Source organism: Aspergillus novofumigatus, assembly GCF_002847465.1.
Source record: "Aspergillus novofumigatus IBT 16806 chromosome Unknown P174scaffold_6, whole genome shotgun sequence".
Taxonomy (NCBI): Eukaryota; Fungi; Ascomycota; class Eurotiomycetes; order Eurotiales; family Aspergillaceae; genus Aspergillus; species Aspergillus novofumigatus.
The window spans coordinates 1,677,710-1,698,613 of record NW_020194279.1 but is presented as its reverse complement, the minus strand read 5'-3'; the positions used below and the strand labels follow the sequence as shown (position 1 = coordinate 1,698,613).

Sequence of the window (20,904 nt, the reverse complement as noted above, 5' to 3'; positions counted from 1 at the left end):
CCCCACAAATCACACTATTCGTTTGAATAGCCAGCCAGCTGAGAGGCACCCACATCCAAAGCTGCCATTACGGCAGGGCAACGAAGTGAGCTGTCCAGCATGTCAACAAAATCGGCTCTGAAGGCAGTGCGCATTGCGCTGGACTCCAGGGATTTCGAAGATGCTGCCGAAAAAGCCAAAGCGGTGGTGAAGCAAGAGCCTCAAAACTATCATGCGTATGTGACGACCAAGCTTGCTAATTCGACTTGGAGCTAATCTCAATTCTGTGACTAGAAATGTCTTTCTTGGCCTAGCGCTGGATAAATTAAACAAAAATGAAGAATCGGAGCGCGCATATCTCGCAGCAACTCGTGCAAAATCCGACGACAAAACAGCGTGGCAGGGATTGATCAATCTCTACGAGAAGCAGGGAGGCTTTAAGCTAGATGCTTATCATGAGGCAGCCCTGAGACTCGGTCAAGTATTCGCCGAAGTGTACGTCCCGTGTTCGACGCTGTATATACGAAGAACAAGTGCTAATCTGATGCTAGCGACGACAAGCACCGTTGCCAGGATGTCGTGGACAAATATATCAAGTTCGCAAAGAAACAGGGCACTCGATCGCAATATAAGAAGGCCCTCGGACTACACCTCCCAACGAGTCCGCTTTATGGCTACCTCGAAGGACGGATACCACATCCTTCCCATACGTACCTCCGCCTCACAGAAATGACAGAATCCGAAGAAAAGGAGTTTATTAATAGAGAAATTGGAGAGCGAAGGACCCGTCTCGGTGCGAGAGTCGAACATGTGACCATGGAGGTGAAAAGAGAGGCTTTCAAACGCGGGGAGCTTGAGCAGCTATACCGTGGGATAGTGGATTGGACCCATGATGACCAAGTTCGACGTACCTACGAAGAAAAGCTTCTCCAGCGAGCCTATGATATACTGATTGTTCTCCCGCCAGCCGAGAAGGCCGAAAAGCGTGCTGAGGTCTTGCAAGCTGCTCGCGACATGGTCATCATTAAACACCCCTTTGAGCTAGCCTGGAAGATTGTACTTGAGTGGCAAGACATTCAAAGCTTCTCGGAGTGGGACCTCAATTTCCTGAAGGACTTCATAGAGTTTTTCCCAGAAGATGGGCTTACAAAGATTTTGAAAGGCTTCTTAGCCAGTGACCTCTCCCCCTTCCCGAAAGAGACGAAGGAGACGAAGGAATCTACACCCGCTGAGGAAGAGGCCGAAAACGGAAACGGCGATAATCACGAGCTGGCTGTACAGGATCGCTTGTTAATGATGGTGGAAGGCCTCGAAGCGTCTCGCTCCTCAGTCGTCGCAAACCGCATCATGGGTGAGCTTTATTTGTCGCTGGAAGAATACGATAGCGTTGTGGATGTTGCGCGGAAGGGTCTTTCAAATATCACAGATCTCGACAGGCTGACTGGGGTAAGCCTAGTCAACACTACTGACTGCCTAAGAACCCTATTGGCGAATTCTTTGATCTACTACCAGATCCCTCGGCATCACCCGGAAGCTAAAGAAATTTTCGAAGAGATTCTGCACAGAAAACCAACATCCACACCCTGTCTGCTGGGCATTGGATTGATTCTCAAGGTCGATGAGGATTATGCTGAAGCCGTCAACTTCTTGGAGCGTGCTCTCGAGCGTGACCCGTCTAACCTCAAGATCAGGGGTGAGCTTTCGTGGTGTAAGGCCCTCAATGGGGACCTTGAGACTGGTCTGCACGGCCTTCGGGATGTGCTCGCCGAGTTACAAGACATGGAGTCGCCAAATCGCGATTTTAAGAGTGAGATCCTTTACCGTATAGGTTATTGTCAATGGGAGCTCGATCCATCGCCAACTGCGCGCAAGGATCGCAATGGTGCTTATGCTAGTTTTCTTGGATCCATTCAATCCAACATCAACTTTGCCCCTGCATACACCAGCTTGGGTATCTACTATGCGGACTACAAAAAGGACAAAACACGAGCACGCAGGTGCTTCCACAAGGCGTTCGAGTTATCTGCATCCGAAATCGAAGCTGCTGAACGGCTCGCGAGGACCTTCGCAGACCAAAAGGAATGGGATTTGGTTGAAGCCGTGGCTCAGCGCGTCGTTGATTCGGGCAAAGCAACGCCTTCACCGGGCTCGAAGAGAAGGGGCTATAGCTGGCCATATGCCGCTTTGGGTACCGTTCAAATGAACAAGCAGCAGTATGCCCAAAGCATCGTCTCGTTTCAAGCAGCTCTGAGGATCTCACCAGGCGACTACCACTCGTGGGTCGGCCTTGGAGAAAGCTACCACCACTCTGGGAGATATATTGCCTCTGCGAAAGCTTTCGATCATGCTCAGCAATTAGAATCAGCTCTTTCACCCGATGAGAGAGAGCATATTTGGTTCGCAAGGTACATGCTCGCAAATGTAAAGCGGGAGCTCGGTGAATTTGAAGATGCCATCTCACGCTATGAGGATGTTTTGAAGTTCCGACCGAATGAGCTTGGGGTGACTATAGCGTTGCTTCAGACGCTCACAGAAAGTTCTTGGAAGAGCCTCGAATCTGGCTTGTACAATGACTCTGTCGAACAGGCGCGCAAGGCTATAGTCGTTGCAGCATCGCTTGCGAAGGAACGCGTGGACATTTTCAATCTGTGGAAGGCCGTTGGCGACGCCTGCTCCATGTTCACTTACGTCAAAGGAAAGGCGAGCAAGTTCCCAGTTCAGGATGTGAAGACGCTGCTTACAACTCAAGTTGAGCCCTCGGCTTTCGATATATTCGCCGAAATAGACGAGCTTGGCCAAGATTGTTTGTCGCTTCTTGATGAGGATAGCGACACCATCAGTCCGTCAGATAAGTGTATGTATGCCTCGATTCTTGCATACAAGAGAGCTATTCATGTCTCGGCGCAAGATGTACATGCCCAAGCAGTCGCCTGGTACAATCTGGGATGGGCAGAATACAGGGCTCTGAGATGTGTCCAGGTGCATTCTGGCAACAAGGGCAAGAAGCCTACACGCCGGTTCCTGAAGACAGCAATGCGCTGCTTCAAGAGAGCGATTGAATTGGAAGCCGGCAATTCAGAGTTTTGGAACGCCCTGGGTGTGGCAACTACAGCTATGAGCCCGAAGGTTGCCCAACATGCTTTTGTGAGAAGTTTGCATCTGAACGAGAGAAGCGCACAAGTGTGGACAAACTTAGGAACGCTTTACCTCATTCACAATGATATCCAACTCGCCAATGAAGCTTTCACGCGCGCGCAATCCACCGATCCGGACTATTCTCTGGCATGGGTTGGCCAAGGGTTCCTGGCTTTGCTATTTGGGGACCCACATGAAGCAAGAGGTCTTTTTGAGCATGCCTTCGACATCTCCAACTCCTCATCCACATTGCCGAGACGCCAGTACACGCTCACCTTGTTCGACCGCCTCCTCTCAGAATCTTCAGCATCGAATGAGGTATCACAGCTCATCCAGCCATTGTTCGCGCTTCTGCAACTTTCCTCTCAAGACCCGTCCAATTTACAGTTTATGCATCTTACCGCTCTCATGGCCGAGAGAATTGGCGAGCTTTCGGATGCGGAGACTAGCTTGCACGTCGTCTGTTCAGGTGTCGAGGCGGAATATGAGGTGTCTGAGTCGAGCTCGTCGCTCTCTAGATACGCACAGTCGAATGCAGATATGGCCCGTGTTCTTCTTGCACGCCAAGAATTTGAGCAAGCAGTAGAGAAAGCGGAAATGGCTCTTACCCTGTCTGGTGAAGAAGACGCGGAGAAATTCGACCCGGAGGCAAACAGAAAACTACGTCTGTCCGCTCATCTCACTGCTGGATTGGCGCATTATTATTTGAAGTCAATGGACAACGCGATTGACATGTTCCGTGATGCCCTGCAAGAGGCAGGTAATGCACCGGAGGTTGTATGTCTCCTAGCACAGGTTCTGTGGGCCAAGGGTGGTGATGAGGAGCGGACCGTGGCTCGCCAGCAGCTGCTTGACTGTGTGGAAGAACACCCTGACCATGTTGGAGCGGTATCACTTTTGGGAACTATCGCGCTACTAGATGACGACAAGGACGTCATTGAAGCAGTTGCTTCCGATCTTCAGAACATGATCACGAGAGATGACATTGATATCCACGACCGGACTAGGTTGACTAAGCTGTTGATGGCGATCTCTACTTTGGGCTTGACCGAGGACTCGCAAATTCCAGAGGACCTCAGACGCCTTGGAGAGGCTACGGCTGCCGTCATGAGATCGCCAGGTCAGCCACAAGGCTGGCAGGAGCTAGCAGCAGCATCTCAGGAACTGTATCCCGCGGAGATGGCTGTTGACAGAGCACTACGAAGTGTTCCACCACGGAGCAATCTGGATGCTGTCGACCTCTGTGAAGCGTATGCACAGACTGGCAAGGCAGGTGATGCCATCAAGGCCATTATGGTGGCACCATGGAAGCAATGTGGCTGGGAGGAGCTCAAGCATGCTGTGTCAGAATTAGTCTAACCCCTTTGACGACCCAAGGGAATGCTGTACTGTAGATATTAGACACTTTAGATGCTTAGAATACGTACCTTGTGTACACGAACAATCAATGCTATAATTTTGCTTTTAGAGCAAAGCAGGCCTTCTTGGCGCTTTCGGGTTTATGGCAAGATAGCCTGTCGCCATTCCTGTAGAATGACCGATACCCTTCCTCGGTTTCAGTAGGCCACTAATGCGCAACGACATCCACATTCAGGAAAGGCATGCAATGTACCCTGGTGGAAAAGCCATAGGCATGATCGAGTATTATGATAGAGGCCACTTGATGTGCAGACTTAGATGGCCCAGGCCTGCCTTCTTGACAAATGGAGATCGTGCAGAGAAAGTCACTAGATCTCCAGATGTGCCGCTTCGGCGCCCCTTGGATCTATTGTTTGGGATCACGACACCTGCGACCTCTCCATCTCTGTAATTCGAGCCATTAACTTGGCCTTCCTTCCCTCTTTCCATGCTTGGTCCAAGGTCTCAATCTTGCCTCCAAGCAGGGTTACACATTCAGGCGTCAGTAGAATCATACCCCGGGCGACCGTCGCATCACGCAACAGGAGTTTCGCGCCAATGGGTATGTTACCCAGCCCAATGCCTTCAACGCGTTTCACCTCGATAGCTACGGCTCGAGTCCCTGCCGCATCCTGTAGTATCAATCGATGAGGGCCGTTGCTAGTACTTCCAGCTCCGCTTGCCGCTGAATTTGCGGTTCTATTATTACCAGCACGTGCTGCTCGCTCCTCACTGTCTTCGTCCACGTTGACTGTCCGCACGATCTCGCGTCCCCGAATAGCCTCTCCGCGTTCAATGCGCTCAATCGCTTCGACTTGACTCCATAAGCTTGTTCCGATGTCTTCTATATCCACGATTTGCAAAGGAATTGGGCCTTGTAGACGCCTTTCTTGAACGGAAGTATCGAATACGTCAACAGGGAGTAGGGACGATGGCGTTCTTGTTGACAGCGATTCTCTGAAATCCGAAGCAAGAATACGAAATAGAGCGGTCCGAACTATGGCGGAGAGTGGGACATTGCGTTGAGATGCTGTTGATGTAGAGATGAAGTTATTCAGCCAGGATGGAGAGACGGGTAGGGATTTGCTGCCGAGTAGTTCGGCGGATATTTGCGCTTGAATATTCGCCATCGTGATTGCAAACTGTATTAAGTCAGTCAGCAGATGTAGGCGTATATACAAATCGTGTCATGCTTATATTGATTGCACATATTGCAAGCCGATCAATATCTGAGAGCTGAAGCTATTCTCAGTTCCTGATGGAATTTGGCTTGGGTATCCGCAAAGCACAGACCACTGCTTAACTCCGTCTCCTATCGTTTATGTTTCCCCCGGCTGGCATGTCATTTCACAGTCACTTCGGCCTCTTTCTCTCACCATCCAAAGTCCTGCCCCGCCTTCATAATGTCGACACTCTCATCTCCCCGTCCGTCGATTGCTTCTTCTCGCGCACACTCACCCACACCAGCGTCATCACGTCGTCCCTCTCTTGACACTTTGAACACGAATGTCGGCGGAGGTCTAAGTGCCTCGTCCACCCCCTCTACAGCCCGAGCCGTCTCTCCATCTCTCCATCCAAGACGCAATCGCACCGCGCTTCGGGACTACTACAATTTAAGGCCTTCCGCTGCTGATCCCTCAGGCAATGGAAGCACCTTTCGCTCCCGCAGCATCCCCAGACACACCGATGCCGGGGACATGTCCAGTCCGTCATCAGTAGTAGCTACAGGAACCGAACTGGATAGCCCGGACTTCGACCCTCAACGTTACGTCAATCACCTGTTGGCTACTTCTTCGTTGGCGACTGTGCTCAAGGCGGAGAATACTCTTGTTGGGGATATCAAAACACTTGACAGTGAACGCAAGGCCCTTGTCTATGACAACTACTCAAAGCTGATCCGGGCTGTGGAAACCATTGGCAAGATGCGCCGAAGTATGGACGAGCGTGGCGCTCCTCTGACCATGACGAAGACTCTCGGTCCGGCTATTGCATTTGTGGCCGAAACGGCCACAGGTCTGATACAGGAAGGCGAAGAGCAGCAGCGGCGTGTGCGAGAGGCCAAGGCTACAGATGGAACAGACCGCCGGAAGGCAGAGAAGGAAACGGTACAGTGGGTTCTTGGAGCACCAAGTCGACTAGAGAAGCTTCTGTCCGAGGGCAAGGAGGATGAGGCCACCAATGATTGGGAGGAGATACGGAACCTGCTTGATACGTGGGAGGGCGTTAAAGGGGTGGCTGAAATTCGTCAGGCTTGCGAGAAGGCCATGAAGCGCGATGAAACTCCTTAAGAAATCGAGAAGAACCGTCTCCCACCGGAAGGACTCTGTTGAATGAGATCAAGACCTCTTCATCCCGCATATGAGCATACATTATGACTCGACCATCTGGCATTGACACCTCTCAATCGATCCTGACCATGCACAGGGGCACTGGGACGTGGGTTTCCCATGCTAAGTCAACTCGTGCTTTCGGGACCCACCATCAGGATGCCTTGGGAACCAGGAATCAGCCTCATCCACAAGGACCATGAGGACATCCAGCTGTCGTGATGTCAGTCCACACGCATGAGTCCCGTGAAATTGTACTGCACGTGAACTTATGTGATAGCTGATTACACGCCCGTAACGGTAGCGTGCGCTGGTCGTTGAGACAAGCAAAGACCAGCCATGTATTCCTAACTGAGGTATTGGCCTATTCCGGAGCGAAGCGTTGCACACCATGACGCTGGGTCATTGTGTGTACAGCCCAAACAATGCCTTGATCTTATCCTCGAACCTAGCATGCTTTATGCATCCATCTAATGCGGGATTGATGCATTCGTATATGCATGACTTATGCACTTATCCATGCTCGCATAGTTGCGTGACTTCATAGCAATAGCCAGGCCCAGTGCTGAAGTGGGCTGCACCTTTTGCAGCAACGTTGGGATTGGTCCATGTCTCACATGGCTCGGCCTGCGCACGCAGCATGTTAGGCTTACTATCCACGCACACATCGATGTCAGTGGACCCACATCTTCTGAGATTATGGTATCGTCTACGCGGGTATAATGCCAACAACAGTGGAGAACAATGTGTACACCCTCGCCTACCTCAGCTCTTAAGATCTGCGCACTGCACCTTGAGGTTACGAAGCGAGCCAACGACTTCTCGCCAGAGATTTCTTTATGAGATCTGTCGCATATCACTACCCTACGGCTAGGCGGGGCGTTCCCTTCCTGGAACATCATGAAAATAGCCTGTCTATTGAGTAGGACGCTATATAGTCGAGCCGTCAGGCATCCTGTCAGCATACTCGGGGACTCTCAAGCTTATTCACCCTTGCTCTTCAATCACTAGATTGACTTAAGTTTCATCTATAGATAACCTGCTTTTAAAGGCAAGCTGGGTATGGCATAAAAGTATTTGTTTGCTGGGGGGTGCCTCGTTAGTCAGCCCTTACTTTTCTACCACTTCATAAATTCTTATCCCATTGGTACACCTGTACATTTTTTGAATTGCCTATTCAGGAAGTGTATCCAGCTTCATTCTTTATTCCTTGGTTGTAGGTCACCACACTCAAGTCAAATGGCCATAGTACGCTAGGTAGATTGTCCTACGAATTTTTGTGTAACAGCCCAGTATGCTGCATTATCAACCACCGTATCGCTGCCATCGAAGTGTCATGATAGCATTGAGTACACGCTTCTGACAGGCCAATCGTATATTGTAAGGTAGCAACCTGTCGTTGTAAGCGGTGTGCTTGTGAAGCTGGCCCCTCCGAGTCGGTGTGGTGATTGGAGCGGAGCGCGTGGAATTTTTCTGAAGCTTTCTTTGGCAATTTTGGGTCTTCCCGCTTTCCCCAAGAAATCCATCCAACAACTCCCTCCCGCCTCAAGCACAATATAAGGTATACGAAGTTAAACGATAAGACTTCGAGGTACCGTCGAGGAGTGAGGGTAAATACGTTCCTCACGTGATCTTGGAGGAAGAAGGAGAAACAAAGACAGACGCAGATCTCACTCGTCTTTTAGGCAGGCATCTGCGGAGGGCAGAATCGGTGAATCGCCGTGGTCATTCTGCCCGCCATACAAACAACATCGAAACCACTCGTTTATTGTTCTTTTTTCGGGAACAATCCTAAAGAAGAGAAGACTGCGCAGAAAGCGTGAATGATGAAGGAATTGTTAGTGCAGCCTGAATTGGAAGTGAGCGCTTAAAGAATTCAGTGGGGCACTGAGACCTTCCTTCCTTTTCTGAGCCCATCATTTTATAGTGACCACCATTGGTCTCTGGACTGGTCGACGGAATGGCCGCCCAAGATGAGCTCTCAGAAGGCGGCATGGCTGACCTCGTTCGGGCACTGGAGCTCATCCACAGCCCTTCGTCGACAAATGAGCTCCGCAGGCAAGCCCTGACCTTTGTGGAGTCTCAAAAGGAAAGCAAGCTAGCTGCTCGTAATGGGTTCCTTCTGGCTTCACGGGTAGAAAACACTCCCTTGGTCCGCTATTTTGGCTTAACGCTCTTGGATCATGTACTGCGTCACACGTCTTTCACCTCCGCAGATCAGGTGGCCATCCTCAGAGACTTTGTCCTCAAGCTTGCTGAGTCAATCCGGCCAGAGGATCCGGCCTATTACCGCAACAAGATCCCGCAGTTATGGGCAGAGATCGCCAAGAGAAGCTGGGGCCTAGACTGGTTGGCAATGGACGAGATTCTTGTGCAGTTTTGGGGAGCCAGTCTTGTACACAAAGAGCTTGTTCTGTCTATTCTGGAAACATTGTCAGAAGACATCTTCTACCGCGAAGACACTGTCTCATCCTTGCGAGGAACAGATCTCAACAGAGCATTAGTAGAGATCTGCACACCGCTGTCAGTCTTTGAGGAAATCTATCCAAAGCGCGAGCACCATGTTGAGCTTCGGTGTGAGTCCGAGGGCTGGCTCGCAAGGACATGCGAGTTTCTTATCTACTGTGTTGAGAACCTGCAAGCTTCCACGCAGGCCAGAGACGCAGCGCTCAAAGCTCTTGCAACATTGAAGTCCATCTTGGTCTGGGCAATTCCCAAGGCCATCATATCCGCAAATTGTGTCTCGAGTATCGCAAGGTCGCTTACCTGCAGCGATGAGCAGGTGTTGTTGGTAAGGACACCTCGACCTTTTCCCAGCAGCACTACACGAGCGATGCTGAACTATTTATCCAGGCTGCCGTCGAAGCACTGCATGCTCTTTATAGCAGGTCGAATTTTGAAATCGAAGACTTCCAGCCTCTTGTGCACCTGATGTACGAAACAGAGTACTTGACTCTTCTACAGAAATTGTACGAGTGGTCCGTCGTTGGACCCGACGACATCGATGATACTAGGTACACGATTTCGAAGAAACTATCCGAGGTAAGAGCTTCTCGACCCAGATGGCTGCCATGATCTCGTGCTAATCTGCCCGGTAGATGCTCTCGTACCTTGCGGGGTTCCTTGAGGAGAAGGGCTTCTCTCTTGAGACCGCACATGGCATGAACCTCACTTTCTTTTTCCACCTCCTGGTCAGCGTCATTCAGAACCAAAGCTTGACCGTGTCGATACCCGTCCTTCACGTATGGTGCAAACTACTTGCCTCCGAGAGGATCGGGAACACCGATCTGGTAACTGGGTTGATTCCCCCTTTGCTTAGCATGTGTACTGAACGACTGATCCGCTGGGAATCGCTACCGGCGGACTCTGATAATCCTACAGTAGTCTTCCTGAATGAAGACATTGATACAGTCCCAGAACGGCATGCTTTTGTTGGAAACTACAGAAGATATTGCTCGTCCATCATCGAGACTATTGTTCAGAAAAGACCACAAGATGCTATTCCTCATATTCTTGCGGGCGTTGATGCAAACTTGGACAATCTCTACAATGGGGTTGAGCCATTTGACGGTGAGTTGTGGCGGTTTCTGCCGGTGAGTGCTTATGCTAACTTAGGCGTCAGTGAAAACGTTCTCCAAGAACTCTCTTCCGTTGATGCGCGCCGACACTCAATTCGCTGTTGTGGAAGCTACACTCAAGGGTTATAACAAATGGGTTTCAGCTCATGGCAAAATGCCTCAACAGGATGTATGTTACTTGCAATGTCGGCTTTTGCGGTTCTAACACAATGCACAGGAGCAGAAACGAATAGACTTGGAAAGCGCGCTTGAGACATGGGCTTTGAGTCTGATGCAGAGGAACTACGAGGTTAGCCTCTATCTTGTGCTTCGTCCTTGACTGCTTGACTAACTCTTATCGAAGGACCCTATTTTGAAACAGCGTATCATCAAGCTTATCGTTGACATCTCATCCAGAGCTCTTGACAAGAATCCCAGCTTTTCACTTAAGGTCCTTGAGCATATTCTCATGACTCGTCTTCCTGACTTGGTTGAATACCCGGCTTACTCGGAAGCTGTGAAGGAACTACATGGTCTGGCCAGCCATGAACTCCGACGCCTGGCTATGCGCTATGCTGACTATTTCTCTGTGAGTTGTATTTCAGCGCCTTTGGGATACTTATTTCCTAACAAGAAACTGGAAGACATTCTACGATCTGCTCGAGCTGAAAATCAAGGAAATCACCATGGCCAACCGGGTGGACGACAAACTCCACATGGAGCATACCTCAATCCTCCTAATTATCATGTATGGACACCTCGAATCCTCCTTCCGTCCCTGTAGCTCTGGACTAACTAGTTAGGCAACGTGCCAACAACGTCGATCCATATCTGCGTGAAACCCGGCTAAAGTCCTTTCTGGAACCTATCAGGCAAGCCTGGCAGGAAGAAGAATTTCGGAGCACAAGCTCCTCATTCGAAGGCTTCTGTGACATGCTTGGGCTTCAAAATGTCGGGCCCTATATGCATAAGAACCAAGCGCAGAAGCTGGAAGACTGGTCCGCAGTCCCGCTGGATGATGAGGGGAAGCAGATTCAGGAAACTATGACGAGGAAGTTTCAGGTACTGAGTCTACGCCTACATTCCGGGACCTGACTTTGACACTAATTCGCACTCCAGCAACTACCTCTGAGGGGAACTAAGACCATGCTGGCAGTCTCTACGGAGAAATTGAAGAAGACGGATCTTGCTTATGATCTTGCGTGCAATATCTGGCACGACATCATTCCCATTATCTTGCCGGTATTGTTACAGCTTGTCAGGCAAGTACACCATGTCGTTAGAGGTGCTTAGCTGACATATTTTCGGCAGTAATGCTCATGCCTTCCACAATCCGTCGAACTGGGGTGGCCTGCCTGATGATATGCGAGGGGTCGTCGAACGTATCCTGACCGACCGGTTCTGGCAGGCAGGCATATCTACAGGCAGCCGTGACGAGTTCTATGCGAAGATCACTGCATCGCGGGCTTCGCTCGAAGGATTCGCTTCCTCCGTTCGAGGTAAGGTTCGGGCTGTTCGGGAATCTTGCTACTCAATGCTGTTCAGCATGAGCAGACTGAGAGAGCATTTCTATGGGTTTGCAGAACTTCCAGGACCTCTCTCGCAGGCTCTCTTTAAAGACTCACCACACTTGTCCTCTCACCAATTCTCTGTTCTTCTCAATATTTCGAGGTGCTTGATCGACGATTGCCCTGTCCGTTTCCGAGCACAGTTCCTTCCTCCCATGTTGGCAACGCTGTTCACCAACATTGACAGGAAAGTCACGGCCGAATGGGACCTTATCGAGCAGCGCAAAGAGGGACTTGCGGACGGCGATTTGACTGACGAAATGAAGTCAGAGAGTATCCTTCGCCAGCTGACTTATTCTGCGGTGCTCATGGTAGCAAGTCTTTTGGATCCGCAAAGAGGCGGTGCGTGATTTGACGTCGTAAAATTTTTTGCAGGACACAAGACTAACATTCATTGCAGATCCGGACGACGAGCCAGCTGAGCCTAGCGCACCGCAGCCACCTCCAGCACTTTCCGACTCGATTCGGCACTTTGTTCTTTCTTCGCCAGAAATATTCGAACCTGTCATGCTCTTCTGTACACATGCGCTTCGCATGCGAGATACGAGATGCTGTAGCATCATCACTCGGGTTATCCGATCGATCTTGCAGGACTTCGCGCCTCCAAATCACAGTCCAACTATAGTCACGATCCGCGAGTTCATTTCCTCGGAAGTTCTCAAGGCCTGCATTACATCTGTGCATGAGCCTTACTTTGTTGATATGCAGAAAGACTTGGCCCAGCTGATCGCGTCAATTTGGGTTCTGTATGGCTCGAGTAGCCCAACACCACGCTCGGTGATCCTCAGCCTTCCCGGAATGGATGAACAACGGGTGGCAAGTACGGAAGCCGCGCTTTTACGATCTACCGCAGCACGGCAGCAGCGCGCACTCGTGCTAGACCTTCTTGAAGGCCTCAGGGGCGTGAGTATTGCCGAGCAAGGCAAGATCTTAGGCTCCCGGGAAGAACGCCGCAAGGCACGGAGTGCCTTGCAAGAGAGATATATGAGTAACGAGATGGAAGGCCAACAAATCAGCAAAGTTGACATCAATGACGGGCCTGATTTGGGTGGTGTTGCCGACATGTTTGGTTAGAGTCGTCCGCCAGCGACTGGCTCTCTTCCTTCATGTTCGGAACTACTCGTCCTGTACAGTACTAGAGGATAGGAGGCCCGATTCGTAATCCCTGCTTGTACTTATTTTTCTCCTATAATTACCCTTTTCAATGTCACCAAAAGGATAGACCTAAATAGATCGCTTTCTAATTGACTTGGAAGTTTCACTCACAGCCACAGGCTGACACATCTGTTAGACTCGACGCAAAGGCATGCGTGTAAAGGCGAAAGGAAACGAAATGCATTGCAAAACTAGGCAAACTCCCCAGAGGCAATATATCTACAGGGAACATTTTTCTTGAAGACTCCCCAGACATCTCTGACTCCCGTGAAACACCGCTAAGACAAGCGGCATTTGATGCACCACTCAATGCCCTCGGAATCGTATAATGGCACCAGAATCATGACATCTGGCGCAGTAGAGAGACGATTGAGCCTGGCACCACAGCTCGTAACAAATATCATTCCATTTATTGAGTGACCTTGGAAGGGGTATAGACGAAAGTAGGACGAACGAAGCTAAAGCACACGCAAGAAAACAAACACGGTCAGCCAACTGTACCACACCGAATATCGACCCCACGGGATTCCACGTACCGATCAGAGTTGTAGACCTTGCTCTCCGTACCCAGGAGCTCCTTCTCACGAGCCTTGTCGGCAAAGTGTCTGCGGACCTGATCACGATCTTCCTCAGCCTGGAGCAGCGGGACCAGGTGCAGCCGGGACCAGATCTTCTCGCGGGCGAGCTCGTGCTGTTCGCGGATACCGTAGAAGAGCTTGTAGTAGCCGTAGGCCATGAAGAGGTGCATTCCAACGAGGTAGTAGATGGGCCGGAAGCCGCGGGCAGGGAGGTTGCGCTGTGGTTTGGGTTAGCTCGATGCGTGAATTGGGGTTTTCTGCGTTGGGGAATCTCGCAATTGGGAACTTACCTTGTACTGGACAGGCGCATAGCCCCCCGATGGGGGCATATCCTGAGGCATTGTGACGACTGGGATTGGAGATCTTTGGAACAGGCGTATGGAGGATTGGCCGATGATGCTGGCGGATGAAGTTGGAGTGGGGTCACGTGAGGGAGATCGGGATAGTAATGAGGGCTGCGGGTGCTGTGATTGGTTGCGGGAGGGTTTTTTCCGTTTTTGGGGTTTCCCTTTAAGTGTAGTACATTGGTCCGCAATAGATTATTTTATGTTTCAATACGACAGAGCTTCGATCACTCGTATTCCGTCTTTCCTTGATTGATCGAAGATGGAGGATGACGAGCGGCCTAGAAAATACCCTAAACTAAACCACGACGAAGCGCAGGAGGAATCAGAGCCCGCCATGACTGGCGCTGTCGGAGCCGTTCGCGACGATGACGCTGAGAGTGCGGATGCCGACAACCATGCCTCGACGTCGGACAATGGGAATGAAAACGATGCCGAGCAAGCTAGAGATGAAGAGGGACAAGAAACACACGGAAAGGAGGCACCGCTCACATTGTCCAAGAATCAATTGAAGAAACTCAAACGAAAAGAGCACTGGGAAGCAATGAGGGAGCAGCGGAAAGTGAAACGCAAAGAGAAGCTGGTCGCAAAAAGGGAACGAAGACGAGCCGCTTTAGAACTGGCGAAACAAGAGGGCGCAGAGGCTACAGAAGAAACTCGAAAGACATTCGAGCCTACACAAAGGAAGTTCCAACGGTCTACTCTGCTCCCGGTCACACTCGTGCTAGACTGCAGTTACGACGATTTAATGCTGGACAAGGAGCGGGTATCCCTCGGTGCGCAGATTACGCGATCCTACTCCGATAACAGTAGGGCCCCCTTCCGCTCGCACCTGGTCGTTTCATCATTCAACAAGTTGCTCAAGGAGCGCTTCGATACGGTGCTGGGAAAGACCCACGAGAACTGGAAAGGCGTTCGGTTTTTGCAGGAGGACTTCGCCGAAGCTGCCGAGATGGCAAAGGAGTGGATGCAAGGGCCTAAAGGCGGCCAACTGGCAGGTGTTTTCGCCGACAAGACGGACGCGAAGCCTGAGGATGGAGAGATTGTGTACCTCAGCAGCGACAGTCCCAACATCTTGACGGAATTGAAGCCCTACAGCACATATATCATTGGAGGTTTGGTGGACAAGAACCGCCACAAGGGCATCTGCTATAAATCGGCGGTAGCCAAGGGCATCAAGACCGCCAAGCTACCCATCGGAGAATATATCCAGATGGCTCACCGTCAGGTACTGGCAACGAACCATGTCGTGGAAATTATGATTCGGTGGCTGGAGCTGGGTGACTGGGGGAAAGCATTTATTCAAGTAATTCCTCAAAGGAAAGGGGGCAAGCTGAAATCAGCAGACCATGGGTCTGAAGATCAAACACCACGGGAGAGCGTCGAACCTGTGGAGGCCGGGCCAGATGGAGATGATGCTGCGGAAGAAGCAGGCGAAGCAGGCGAAGCGGACAAAGAGTAACCTGTGTTATTGTGTACAGGCAACTTAACTCTGTAAATAATTTGTCCTATTAGGCTATGTACGCCACTAATGCATGAATGATCTACCTATCCAAAACAATAATGCCTGTTAATGACAGATATGTAGTCCTTGTTCCAATGGTAAGGTTATGTCTACCATACTCCATATACGGCTAGTCTCATCTGCCACTTGACAGCACAGCCACAATGTAACGCCACACTGGTTGCCACAGGAGCCGATCGATGACGGCAGATCAACAGAAGGAAAACATGTGGTGTGGTGATTTTCCATTTTACAAGGACGAGCATCACAAGAGCCAGGCATCCAACAGGACTAGTTCTCAGGAAAAGAGATCTGCTGCTTATATTTCATCATTATTCTCTGGTGATGTTGGATCTCTTCTATTAAACTACTCTTTTTCTTTTTGCAGATACCGTTCTTTCCTTGTGTTTTGCCCCCCTGACATTAATTTCCTTGCCAACTGCGTGTCTCTAAGCACTACGTACTAGTAAGGAATAATCAGCTGCACCTTTTGAGGTAGCAGCCTTCTGAACTCTCCAGCTATGTTCATGCTCCGTAATGGTAGGTTTTCTCAGATCTGTCTCTTGTTTTCAACATCTACCAACTCGTTCACTCTACCCCGCCATCTACCCCTCCTTACCTTACCTCATATCCATTTTGGGTTCATTTCTTGCGCATCGTGACATCCAGCTAACTGACTTCGGTGACATCACAGTGAGCAAGTTCCTGTTTGGAGACACCTCTAAAGAATCCATTATCGAGATTCCTCAAGGCCAGCTGTATTTGGTCCGCCCTCTTTCTCCAAAGGGCTACTCGGAGCTCATCTTCAAGGACGCCGCGGCTACTATTCGACGCACCGGTCAGGAGTTTCAGTACCAACTCGTCATTCAACGCGCCTACGAGGAAGGTGAGGAGGAGCTTGCCGATGACGAGGACGAACAAGGTGCCAGCGACAGTCTAGACAAGGACGAAAAGGTATTCCTGCTTGACCAAGGCTTGCACTTCCGTGTTGAAGCCCGCGAAGGGGGTTCGAAAATACTAGCTTGGAACGATTTGAGTGGCGACGCCGGTGATCTTTTCGAGTTTGTCTGCGACCCATCTGTGCCAGCGGACAAAGTCTCCACCTTTGAGTTAGCAGCGTGGCAGTGTCAGTACGAGAGGAAATACAGGAAGAGCGCTCAGCGAGCAACGGAGCAAGAGCTTCAGGAATTCTCCTTTAAGGAAGAGAAAACTATCCCTGCCGCCAGTCCAATTTCCTCGCCAGTCAAAACACGCACACACTCGGTAGCTTCTGCCGGAGAGTCCGCCGCTGCCATGGCTCGTGACGTCGAGTATTCGCGGTCGAAGGGCCTCATAAAGCCAGTCGGGGAAGGGGAGGAACGTACAGTGGCCCCGCCCTCGGCGGCGCAGCCGGAGGCTAAGGAGATTCTCGCAAAGGAAAAGGCGGAATTGCACCTTTTCGACTTCCCCAGTGGGACTTTCATTCTTCAGGATCCTGATGTGGTTGCCACTGTGTCTGAAGTGGGCACCTGGCAGTATTGGTTGCAGATCAGTGGCGAGGATAAGGAATGGCTTGGTCAAGCGGTTGTTGCCGACATCAACCCCGTCTTCAATTTTGAATATCTGTCATTCATCTTCAATCATTACGGTGAAGATGGATCCGCTTACTCATGGCTACTCCGGTTCAAGGATCAGGCCACAGAAGAGAGGTTCCAAGAGGGCCTAATGCAGGCTCTTTGGGAACAGCTAAACGAAATGAAATGGACCAAGGTCAAGGAGAATGATCGCGAGTACGTGCTGGACGCTTTCCAGGACCTTACAATGGAGGATCCTGAGACTGAAGAGCAGGATGAGGCAGAGGCTGAGGCCGAGGATGAAGAGGAGGATGAGCAGGACGAGGGCCAACGCAGCGAGCACTACGATTCAGACGAAGAGCAGGAGGACGTCATTACGCGTGACGATGATGGCAATGTCAATTCTCAACTGGCAGTCGGCTACAAGCATGATCGATCATTCGTTGTCCGTGGTTCTAAGATTGGGGTTTTCAGGCATACACCAGATAACAACCTGGAGTTTTCGACCAATATTTCGAAGGTCGAGACGCCTAAGGGAAAGCTTTTCAGCCCGAAGAAGGTCATGTTGCATGCTGAGGATCGCAACATGATCCTGCAGAATGGCGATGACCCTCACTCGCTGTACCGTATGGATCTCGAGTACGGCAAGGTCGTTGATGAGTGGAAGGTGCACGACGATATCCCGGTGACCACATTCGCACCAGAAAACGTAAGTTTACTTTTTCGCCTATCTATTTGACGCCAGACCTAATTAATGTCTTGCAGAAATTCGCCCAGATGACCTCTGCTCAGCCGTTCATTGGTGTCTCGCGGAACGCACTCTACCGCATTGATCCTCGATTGGCAGGAGCCAAACTGGTGGATGCGGACCTGAAACAGTACGCGAGCAAGAACGACTTCTCCGCAGTGGCCACGACCGAGAAGGGATACATTGCTGTTGCCTCCAATAAGGGTGATATCCGCATGTTCGACCGCTTGGGTATCAATGCCAAGACGCACATACCTGCTCTGGGAGAACCCATCATCGGACTGGATGTGTCTGCCGATGGTCGCTGGGTCTTGGCTACCTGCCGAACCTACCTGTTGCTCATCGACTCGCTCCAGAAAGAAGGCAAGAACGAAGGCAAGCTCGGGTTCGAGCGCTCCTTCGCCAAAGACTCGAAACCACAGCCTCGTCGTTTGGGCCTCACTCCTGCGCACGTCGCCCAGTTCCAGCATGAGACTAAGAAGCCCATCTCTTTTACTCCGGCGCGTTTTAACACTGGTGTTGAATCTCAGGAGACATCCATTGTCACTGCCACTGGACCTTTCATCGTCACTTGGAGCTTGAAGAAGGTCATTGCCGGCCGGAAAGACCCCTACACCATCAAGCGATATGCAGAAGATGTCATGGCGGATAACTTCCGGTTTGGTTCGGACAAGAATGTCATTGTTGCTCTGCCGAATGAAGTCAACATGGTTGCGAAGAGGACTTTCCAGAAACCTACTCGGGAAAGCATTGCAGGACCTCCTGTGACGCCGAGCCGTCGTAGCACCCGATGGGGCAGTCGGTTGGCAAGGGATGATATTGTCAATTCTCCCTATTAGAAGTTTTGCGATATCACGCTTGGGATCGCCAGGCTGATGAACTTTCTCTTATATGTCATTTTATGATTTCTTTAATGTGTTATTGATCGCATACCCCCTTCTGTTGTCTTCTTGCTTCTACAATTCTACCTTTTTTCCAGTTTTAATCACCTATATTTCCTATTCCTCAATTTAAAATACCAATGGTCAATCACCGTAATGATGGTACAACAATGGAGTACGCGAAGGAAGGTTAGAGGGCGGTTCATGCTTGACATCAGATGTTAGCACGACCTATCTTTACTAGTATAGCTTAGGTAGCTAGGAACAATATGACTGCAATCGATGGACATGCTACAGCCACATTGGAGCATGGATTTCGCGCTCAGCTATCTTACTAGCTTTCATCTTCTACTCCCTTAAGTTTCTTCAATTAAGATGCAAGATGCAAGATGGAAATAATGCAACCAGGACTATGGCACGATGGAGAGCCAGCACGCATCGTAGCAGGGTATTATACGGAAGAAAATGCGTAAGAGAGATCCGGGACCCGTGAACTCACGCCCCGACATACCACACCTCCACGCCGAGGACGTCGAACTTGACGCCTTCGTCGGACAAAGGCTCGTTCCCGAACGTTTGACACGAGGCACTGACGCCTTTTTCCAAGCTCGAGTCTACCCATAGTCCGTAATGACCGTCCCTGCTGCACATTAGCTTCCGACTTTCGTCCACCAGTGATGCACCAGGCACGTTTGAGGAAAGGAAACTCACCCTCCACCCAAGCTAAGGAAGCCGGTCTCGCAGAACATCATGTAATCGTTTACGCCGCTATAAGGGAAGGCCTTGAACCGGATCCTCTCAGGCGTGCTGGCACCACTCGCCGCCCCAGCCCCTGCCCCGCCACTGGTCCGCGGCGCCGCGAGACGGCCATCGCCGTGACCTCGCGAGTCACCACGTAGCGTTGTCGAGCGGCCCGCATGCGTTGTATCCGCACTGGGGGGCAAGGGCAGGCCCGCGCGCTCGAGCATTTCCTCGGACTGCGGGCCGTTGATATTCAGGAGGTTCGTCGGCGAGGGGAGGACGCTCGCGCGCCAGAGGAAGCACTCGCCTGTGCCGAAGTAGTGCGAGTCGGGGTGTGGGGGTCGGTCATGTAGGCGCCGAAGACGGCACCGGCGGGGGAGGAGTCGCGGACGATGAGCACGTAGCCCGCCCGCGGGCTGCGGTGCGAGAACTCGCGGCAGTGTTCGTAAAGCGTTGAGAGGGAGGCGCCGTCGCGGTCGAGGCTGTAGGCTAGGCGCCAGGTGTCGACGAGCTGGAGGCGGGCTGGGACCAGCAGGCGAATTTCTTCGGCGAGGGCACGGGTGAGGAGTTGTTGTTGGGGGATACCAGGGCCGGGGGTGAGGGTTAGTGGCGTGAGGGGTGGTGGTTGGAAGGGTGATGCGGTGCGGATAGGGATGAAGATATCTGGGGACGTTGTGGGTGTGGCGTAGTTGTTTCTAGCGTTCATGTTCCTATTGGGACTGTTGCTGTCTTTGCGCGATGCTTTGGCGATGTTAGGGTCTGTTAAGCGGCGGTAGAGTCCTGAGACGACGTGTGTGACGGGGTAGGAGAAGTAAGATGCGGCCGATTGATTGAAGGGAGTGTTTGCTTTTGGAGCGCGAGATCCTGATGCCGAACTAGATGAGGACGAGGATGGGGTGGCAGTCGATGAGGGCGAATCTCCCTGCGAGAGGGACGACATGCGGACGGCGATAAAAGAGATTCAGCAGGCGAGGGTTATCTAAAGGACTAGACGAATGGAGAAGAGAATCAAGAGCTCTGTTCAATTGAGATGGAGAAAGCTATGGAGAAGAAATCAAGAGAGGATACAAAGAGATACAAGGGAAAGTGAGACAGCTCAAGCGGAGATGGTGATGGATGATTATGATGATGGCTTTAATAATAGTAATGTGGGGAGAAGACGACGACGACGACGCAGTTGTCGATCCCAATTCTTATCGCTTCCATCTGCCTCGAGAAATGATAAACATCTAAGATATGCTGCTGTCTTCCTCAGACATTGCTGGATTTAATTCAGATCGCTTTTCACGCTCAGTTAAGGACAAACAAACATCCCAAGGAATGGCAAACAAGCAATGCTGATCGCAACACTAACTTTTTGTGGAAGGCAAGTGGTGGCATGATCACCATGTTCATGGCCATCCTCGGTAGAAAACCAGTCGATAAACCAAGCAACA

At 51.0% G+C, this 20,904-nt stretch overlaps 9 protein-coding genes across 9 annotated transcripts; 5 read left to right on the top strand and 4 right to left on the bottom strand.

The window, feature by feature from the left end:
- Positions 1 to 99: 99 nt before the first annotated feature.
- Positions 100 to 4,473, top strand: P174DRAFT_433332 (SKI complex subunit tetratricopeptide repeat protein SKI3; the record flags this gene model as incomplete). Its single annotated transcript, XM_024825802.1, has 3 exons — positions 100 to 215; positions 274 to 474; positions 531 to 4,473. The coding sequence occupies 3 exons, from the start codon at positions 100 to 102 to the stop codon at positions 4,471 to 4,473; spliced, it is 4,260 nt and encodes a 1,419-aa protein (XP_024680512.1).
- Positions 4,474 to 4,499: 26 nt separating this feature from the next.
- P174DRAFT_443919 (OB fold domain-containing protein) lies at positions 4,500 to 5,737 on the bottom strand. Its single transcript, XM_024827947.1, has one exon. The coding sequence runs from the start codon at positions 5,640 to 5,642 to the stop codon at positions 4,893 to 4,895; it is 750 nt and encodes a 249-aa protein (XP_024680511.1). The 5' UTR covers positions 5,643 to 5,737; the 3' UTR covers positions 4,500 to 4,892.
- Positions 5,738 to 5,779: 42 nt separating this feature from the next.
- P174DRAFT_254228 (COG1/VPS51 family protein) lies at positions 5,780 to 7,055 on the top strand. Its single transcript, XM_024821467.1, has one exon. The coding sequence runs from the start codon at positions 5,916 to 5,918 to the stop codon at positions 6,798 to 6,800; it is 885 nt and encodes a 294-aa protein (XP_024680510.1). The 5' UTR covers positions 5,780 to 5,915; the 3' UTR covers positions 6,801 to 7,055.
- Positions 7,055 to 8,038, bottom strand: P174DRAFT_254236 (uncharacterized protein). Its single transcript, XM_024821468.1, has one exon. The coding sequence runs from the start codon at positions 7,802 to 7,804 to the stop codon at positions 7,310 to 7,312; it is 495 nt and encodes a 164-aa protein (XP_024680509.1). The 5' UTR covers positions 7,805 to 8,038; the 3' UTR covers positions 7,055 to 7,309.
- Positions 8,039 to 8,371: 333 nt separating this feature from the next.
- P174DRAFT_443916 (karyopherin MSN5) lies at positions 8,372 to 13,188 on the top strand. The gene is made up of 11 exons (XM_024827946.1): positions 8,372 to 9,630; positions 9,693 to 9,881; positions 9,938 to 10,409; positions 10,462 to 10,586; positions 10,635 to 10,706; positions 10,761 to 10,985; positions 11,041 to 11,144; positions 11,200 to 11,458; positions 11,516 to 11,658; positions 11,708 to 12,306; positions 12,365 to 13,188. The coding sequence occupies exons 1-11, from the start codon at positions 8,800 to 8,802 to the stop codon at positions 13,036 to 13,038; spliced, it is 3,693 nt and encodes a 1,230-aa protein (XP_024680508.1). The 5' UTR covers positions 8,372 to 8,799; the 3' UTR covers positions 13,039 to 13,188.
- Positions 13,189 to 13,528: 340 nt separating this feature from the next.
- Positions 13,529 to 14,038, bottom strand: P174DRAFT_423058 (putative NADH-ubiquinone oxidoreductase subunit GRIM-19; the record flags this gene model as incomplete). Its single annotated transcript, XM_024825102.1, has 3 exons — positions 13,529 to 13,577; positions 13,656 to 13,915; positions 13,988 to 14,038. The coding sequence occupies 3 exons, from the start codon at positions 14,036 to 14,038 to the stop codon at positions 13,529 to 13,531; spliced, it is 360 nt and encodes a 119-aa protein (XP_024680507.1).
- Positions 14,039 to 14,282: 244 nt separating this feature from the next.
- On the top strand, positions 14,283 to 15,590 carry trm10 (tRNA (guanine(9)-N(1))-methyltransferase). Its single transcript, XM_024823595.1, has one exon. It carries the CDS (start codon positions 14,304 to 14,306, stop codon positions 15,501 to 15,503), a length of 1,200 nt encoding a protein of 399 aa, XP_024680506.1. The 5' UTR covers positions 14,283 to 14,303; the 3' UTR covers positions 15,504 to 15,590.
- A 215-nt stretch (positions 15,591 to 15,805) lies between these two features.
- P174DRAFT_393493 (uncharacterized protein) lies at positions 15,806 to 19,035 on the top strand. Its single transcript, XM_024823594.1, has 3 exons — positions 15,806 to 16,085; positions 16,240 to 17,807; positions 17,864 to 19,035. The coding sequence occupies exons 1-3, from the start codon at positions 16,067 to 16,069 to the stop codon at positions 18,683 to 18,685; spliced, it is 2,409 nt and encodes an 802-aa protein (XP_024680505.1). The 5' UTR covers positions 15,806 to 16,066; the 3' UTR covers positions 18,686 to 19,035.
- On the bottom strand, positions 19,026 to 20,805 carry P174DRAFT_443912 (putative oxidative stress response protein Oxr1). Its single transcript, XM_024827945.1, has 3 exons — positions 19,838 to 20,805; positions 19,439 to 19,775; positions 19,026 to 19,367 (listed from the first exon to the last, which is right to left on the bottom strand). Exons 1-3 carry the CDS (start codon positions 20,406 to 20,408, stop codon positions 19,223 to 19,225), a joined length of 1,053 nt encoding a protein of 350 aa, XP_024680504.1. The 5' UTR covers positions 20,409 to 20,805; the 3' UTR covers positions 19,026 to 19,222.
- Positions 20,806 to 20,904: the final 99 nt, after the last annotated feature.

What these genes read in the sequence shown, in the direction of transcription:
- trm10 (XM_024823595.1), top strand. Translation starts at nt 14,304, where the DNA reads ATGGAGGATGACGAGCGGCCTAGAAAATACCCTAAACTAAACCACGAC.
- P174DRAFT_254228 (XM_024821467.1), top strand. Translation starts at nt 5,916, where the DNA reads ATGTCGACACTCTCATCTCCCCGTCCGTCGATTGCTTCTTCTCGCGCA.
- P174DRAFT_443916 (XM_024827946.1), top strand. Translation starts at nt 8,800, where the DNA reads ATGGCCGCCCAAGATGAGCTCTCAGAAGGCGGCATGGCTGACCTCGTT. An exon ending in GCTATGCTGACTATTTCTCT is followed by an intron (nt 10,986 to 11,040) that starts GTGAGTTGTATT and finishes AGAAACTGGAAG; the next exon opens with ACATTCTACGATCTGCTCGA. An exon ending in CTATGACGAGGAAGTTTCAG is followed by an intron (nt 11,459 to 11,515) that starts GTACTGAGTCTA and finishes TTCGCACTCCAG; the next exon opens with CAACTACCTCTGAGGGGAAC.
- P174DRAFT_393493 (XM_024823594.1), top strand. An exon ending in CCACATTCGCACCAGAAAAC is followed by an intron (nt 17,808 to 17,863) that starts GTAAGTTTACTT and finishes AATGTCTTGCAG; the next exon opens with AAATTCGCCCAGATGACCTC.
- P174DRAFT_443919 (XM_024827947.1), bottom strand. Translation starts at nt 5,642, where the DNA reads ATGGCGAATATTCAAGCGCAAATATCCGCCGAACTACTCGGCAGCAAA.
- P174DRAFT_254236 (XM_024821468.1), bottom strand. Translation starts at nt 7,804, where the DNA reads ATGCTGACAGGATGCCTGACGGCTCGACTATATAGCGTCCTACTCAAT.
- P174DRAFT_443912 (XM_024827945.1), bottom strand. Translation starts at nt 20,408, where the DNA reads ATGTCGTCCCTCTCGCAGGGAGATTCGCCCTCATCGACTGCCACCCCA. An exon ending in CCGCGACTCCTCCCCCGCCG is followed by an intron (nt 19,776 to 19,837) that starts GTGCCGTCTTCG and finishes ACTTCGGCACAG; the next exon opens with GCGAGTGCTTCCTCTGGCGC. An exon ending in TTCCTTAGCTTGGGTGGAGG is followed by an intron (nt 19,368 to 19,438) that starts GTGAGTTTCCTT and finishes AATGTGCAGCAG; the next exon opens with GGACGGTCATTACGGACTAT.